At 34.3% G+C, this 6,000-nt stretch overlaps 1 protein-coding gene across 4 annotated transcripts in view; it reads right to left on the bottom strand.

The window, feature by feature from the left end:
- Positions 1-424: 424 nt before the first annotated feature.
- The window catches only part of LOC126824373 (uncharacterized), a 40,510-nt gene continuing 34,934 nt past the window's right edge, over positions 425-6,000 (bottom strand). For all 4 annotated transcript variants that reach the window (XM_050553588.2, XM_050553587.2, XM_050553586.2 and 1 more), the window contains 3 exons: positions 5,236-5,326; positions 3,999-4,116; positions 425-3,422 (listed from right to left, as the gene is read on the bottom strand). In XM_050553588.2, coding sequence (XP_050409545.1) covers positions 3,218-3,422; positions 3,999-4,116; positions 5,236-5,326 — 414 coding nt within the window. In that variant the 3' untranslated portion in view covers positions 425-3,217. The remainder of the gene's footprint in view (positions 3,423-3,998; positions 4,117-5,235; positions 5,327-6,000) is intronic.

Raw genomic sequence — 6,000 nt, 5'->3', positions numbered from 1 at the left:
ATTACTTAATGAGTTGTTACTCTTAATCAGATTTTAATGTATTATAAATGTTTCATTACAGAAAAAAGTAAAAATATGCGACAACTCTTGTTGACTGCCCGGACGATATAGCTGCTGTGGGCGTATGTTTCGTTGCCTGGCAACCTATCTTTTTTTTATTTTTGATCAGTTTTTAGTGTTTTATAAATGTTCCCATTTACCTACAACAGAGTAAATATGAGACAACCCTTATCTGCATACGTTATGTTTTTATGTGTCCAGTTTTGTTAGAGACAAAAGTTAATTAGCATGAACTATTTGCTGCTGAAGTTGTTGCAAAAGGAAGAAGCAATTCAGAATTCAAAACTTAAGTGATAACCTTGCTTCTATTAAACCATCATGAAACATTGTCTCTTACGGTAATTGAACAAGAAGTTGAACACTGTTGTTGGTTTTCAACTTTTTATTGAGTAAAGTGAATAAAATTTGATAGACTGGTAATTCTATAGTTTATATCATATAAATAAGATAGATTGTTGTGATATACCTAGTAACTATAGTTTATATCATAAATTACTAAAAGGAACACTGAGTTTAAAGACAACTCTAAATTAAATAAAAGATAAATATTTTATATAAACAAGGGTACTAAATACTGTAGTGTAAATTAACAAAAATTTGACTAATATATGATTATAGGCTTCAATTTTTCATGTGGTCATACCTAAATCTGCTATAAAAATGTCCTAAGACACAAACCTAATTGCCACAGTGATAAAAAAAAAATGTTATAGCCTACCCATGTCCATCTCACATGCTTCAATCAAAAGATACAATAATACTTTGAATAAATGTAAATTAGTAATATCTTAATTACTGGTAGGACTTTCATGAAAACATTTTTAAACTAACTACTGTATCTAGATGTATACTAGCCGAAAATATAAACTTACTCTTTCAAAACAGAAATAAAGGTCCCTTTGAATTCATTTTACATATCAAACAAAAAAATATGCAAAGAAGATGTCTGTAGCCAAATAAATAGATGCTTCTGTTATGGAAGAGTAAATAAAACTGATCTGCATTAGGTCTACTCACTACTGTTCATTCCCAAATTTAATGGCCTCAAAAATGTCCCATGTGAAATTGGAAAAATAAAATTATTTTCTTCATTTTCCACAACTGGACAAACAAATAAATTTCTATATTATCGGGATATTTGGCCTTTCTGCTTATTTACCATTATTGACATGTTAATTCGATAATATATAACAATAAAATCAATATACTTGAATAAATAGATTCTAAATAATTCTAAGTAAAAGTAGGATTCTAGTATATCAAACAAGCCAACAGTGAGGCTGATGTCCCACGATGAAATACCGAAATAAATAGATGACACATATTAATTAATTGTAAGTTTATCCTTTTCAAAAGTATCTAGCAATCAAACTGATTATCAACTATTCACTAAAAGTTTCATCACTCTCCATCAAAGAAATTGCTTAGCTCTCTTTAGCTTTAGCGGGAAATGCTAATCATTGAACTCGGTAAAGACATTCTCCTAATGAACATCAAGTTAACATTCTACCTCAATTAAAAGCAGAGTTGTTATGTTCTAAAGTCTTCACCAATCAAATTGCTTATTACTTCTTAGTCTAAACAGAAAATTCTCATCAAACTTAGTCAAGGTATAATGACAGGGCCGTATGTAGGATTTTAAAAGTGGGGGTGCAGCAAAGTTACCCATTGGAATGTGGGCACCCTTAAAAAAAAGACCCACTGATCAGTGCCTTAAGAGCATCACTGTGTGACCATAATCATTCAAATTACTTATCTCTGCTTACCAATGTTCATCATCGAACTCCGCCAAGGCTTTCACACAATGAAATGAAATGAAATGGAGTTTAACTTTCTACTGTTCTGCTCCGAACTGGGCTAATGAAGACGGGCATGAGGGAAATTTTGCCCGGACAGCGGCACTATGGCCTACTCTTATATCGAATTCCAACTATCAAGGGATCTTTTACGCGCATGCCAATGTGTACATGGGACTTCGGTTTTTCATACCATCCGAACGACTAGACAGCTGTCCTTGTCAGGCCCTCCGTCCTGCATCACTGACAAGGGGGAACCACGTTGCAATTCTCACAATATACGCCTAACCAAGTTGGAATATTCCACCTCAATTAAAAGAGAGTTATTGATGTCAAGGTATTAATGTAATGAAACTATACACCAAGTTTGATCACTCACTTAATCAGAACTAAAGTTATTGTGCCCGAAATCATCAACCAACCAAATTGCTTGTCTCTGCTTACCCTAAACAGAAAATGCTCATCTTCGAACTCCATCAAGGCATCGACCTAATAAACACTGACGCTAAGTTTGAAAATTCTACTAATTCTAGCTCAATTAGGAGAGTTATTGTGTCCCAAAAAGTGTGAATGACAGACAGACGAACCCATTTTAATAGTCCCCTGCATTGTTCCAAAGGCGGGAGACAAAAAGTTCTTGCTAACCTACCAAAAAGTAATTCAACAGTACATGATGATCTGGATGGAGAATACAGAATTAAAGACATATACAGGTTCAGTGTTACCATAATACTGTCAAACTCATTTCAAGTCTGCTCTCCAAACTTAAACATGTAGGGTAATCACAAGGTTCTGGCTCGCATCATCTATGAGGAAACGTTCAATTTTCGCATAATAAGCCCCAGACAACTAACAACAGGGTTTTACGGTTAAATAAAAGTAACTTTCACAGTCTTGCAGTGTCGGTACGTTGCCGCAAGAGTGAGTTTAAAAGTTAGTAAAAGGCGAAACTACATGAGTTGACACCGAACCAAGAACCGTTGCAATATATATGTCATTGGTTACAATCAACAAACTTAGAAATTAAATCGCTGAGTTTTAGCCAAAATTTTAATCTAGTTCGTAAATACTTATTTTTAAAAGTCCCAACGATAAACAAATAATTTTTTTTCATGGCTTCATTGATAAATAAGTGAATGAATCATTGTCACGTGTATGTCTATTTTGGGCGATTGTTTGCTGCCTACAGTGCACGAGTGAGCCCATGAGAGCACTTTTCTCATAAACGCTGTTTTGATCCACGTGACAAGATGCTGTAGTGTTAAAACAGTCTGTGGGTCACTCTAGCATTGGACTCGTATTTAACTAACCAGACCCTGGTAAATCTCTATTTAGGATTGAAATAAGAGGAACCACTGTCTTTAAAGCAATTTAGGATAATGAACAAAACGTAAAAGTAAATATCCCAAAAGACGAAACAAAGCGGCAAAAAATAGTAATGGTAAGAAATATTCAATGTAAGACAAGTGAATATCGAGATTGGAGAGAATATCTTCTGGTGGAATATGGGTAGCATTAACATCTTTACAAATCATAAAATTGGACTCATTTTTTGCCTGTAAACATCTGAAAAAGTAATTATATAAGAATTATGAACATGGTGAACTGTTTCAGATTAAAAGTGTTGAACTTGTTACTTTATGACATAGATTTCCTTTATATTTAAATGAAAAAGCAAGGTTTTGTTCTGCATGGCTTTAATCTAATATGACCACGTCTGTTTGTTTCCTATCGTTGCCCCACACGTCCAAACACTAAAATAAAACACAAGATATCTATGAAACAAAGTGAGATCAATAGCCTTGGCAGCACCTGGTTCATCCAATTAACAAAATCTTGTGAAATGCCTACTTTTTAAAATCTTTCATGCATTATTTATGGCTCACAAAGTTAGACCTTTTCAGCCTGGACCAGAGTGATAAACCCAGCCAGATACACATGATAAAGGCTGGTCTGTTACATGGGATAAACCCAGCCTGATACGTGATAAGTGCAGTCTAATACATGTGATAAGCCCAGTCTGACACTTGGATAAGCTCAGTCTGACACTCGGATAAGCCCAGTCTGACACATGTGATAAGCCCAGTTGGAATCACGTAATTTAGCCCAGTCTGCACCCATGTGATGAATTAATATACTTACTGTACACCCTCTCCATCGTAGAATTCCAGCACTAAGGAACAATGAAAGGAATAGTGAATAAAGGAGAAATATTTCACCCAATCCAACCAAAAAGGCAAATTTCTGGTGAAAAAACCACCTATAATATAATAAAACAAAGATTTGTCAAACATCCAGATTGCCATATCTAACATAGCGTGTTAAATAAAATTTTATTTAATTAACTGAAATGTGTTGAACAACTGGGATGTCACACTGATCAGCAGTGAATATTTGCTAGGCTGCGACAATCACTTACAAGGAAGACATCGATGCGACTTAATGAGCCACAAATATTACCTTTTTTCCTCCGACAAATTAAATTCTAAAACATTTTTTTTATGTATTAGAAAAATAAATAAAGACGTTTGAAGTATTTGTAGGTAAAAATTATATCCTATTTTAGTGTAAATTGGTATTAAAATGAGTAAAAGGCGCCATTCTGCTCGAATCAGTAATGTCTTATGTAAACAAGGCAGTCATCTTTTACAGAGATATTAGAAGACTTTCATAATACTCTGTGAAACAGATTGCTGGGATGTAAGTTCTTTCTATGTCATTCAATAAATAATATAAAGTTTAAGGTGACAGAATATTTTAAAGTTCATTCTTTCAGTTATATATGAATAATGAAATGGGGTTTAATGTCCTATATTTCTGCACCTACCTGGCTAATGAGAACAGAAATATGCTAAACATTGTGCTACGAGGAAAATTTTGACCGGACTGCAATTGAATTCCTACTTTCATGGATCATTTTATGTGCACACCAATATGTACACTTAAAATACAGATGTGACATCATCCTTTGATGTTGGCGTACATTATTTATACTTGTTGAAATATTGGACCTGCGGGACGTATTTCATTGAAATGCATGTGCTGGATAATGTCTGTATTATAAGTTGTTTAATAGTCTTGTGCAAGACATTGCATAATATATAGATATAGCCCTCGTGCTAATCGCATTCGTGCAATATCAATATATTACTTAATGTCTCGCACTCGACCATTAAACTACACAGAACATTGTTTTTCAGTCCCATCTGCATGACTAGACACTGTTCCTTTTCAGATCTCCTGTCCTGCACTCCTGTACCTTGACATGCATGGGGAACCCCCCGCCAAAAATCCTGAGAACTTTCTTGGCCAACAGCTGGATGAGATCCAGGACCTCCATGTTAGTGCCTCACACACTGAGCCACCAAGTTGTACATACCTAATAGCATAATAGCTGTCATTGCTATAACAGACACCGAAACACCAGTCTTAACATTGGTAAAAGCAATACCAACAAACAAACCCAGGCTCTGAAAATATAAACACATACAATGACAATGTACATTTTTAAAATTCACATGTTTAATTGACATAAAAAAAACCAAGAGTTTCATAGTCGAAGTATTCAAATATGTTTAAATTTTCCCCTCTGTGGTGCCTTCATGTCCTGCTCCAGACACATGGGGTCCAGGTCTTTCATTATAACCAACTATATAGCTGTAACATCTTTATTATTTGTTCATTTGAACAAATTCAAATAAGAGAGGCTAAGGAACGTTATCCATACATATATCTTCATCAAAGTCCTTCAAGAGCTTTCAGAGAAGCAGTCAAATAAGTTTATATTTGACCATCTGAGGTGTTCCTTTCCTTCCCAGCCCCCTATTAAGCACAGCCCTTTCATCTAAGGAAAATTCCTACCAAATGTTTAAAATATCTATTCACAAGATTTGATTAAGATAACCGAAACTTGCAGATGTTGCTTTTTTTTTTTAAATATAATATAGTTTATTTGCAAATACATACATATATATGCGTATAATACAAACAAATTGTACAATTTACGAATCTTCTCCCAGAATGTGCTGCCCATTTACTTGGGAGCCAAAAAACTTAATTTCAACAAATCGGAATAAACATCATTCTGGCAATATACACACCAAATTTTGTGCTATAAGAGAGTTGAAAATGACTAAATATCGAC

This window comes from Patella vulgata, chromosome 6 (genome assembly GCF_932274485.2).
Source record: "Patella vulgata chromosome 6, xgPatVulg1.2, whole genome shotgun sequence".
Taxonomy (NCBI): domain Eukaryota; kingdom Metazoa; phylum Mollusca; class Gastropoda; family Patellidae; genus Patella; species Patella vulgata.
This window is presented reverse-complemented; position numbering and strand designations above follow the sequence as displayed.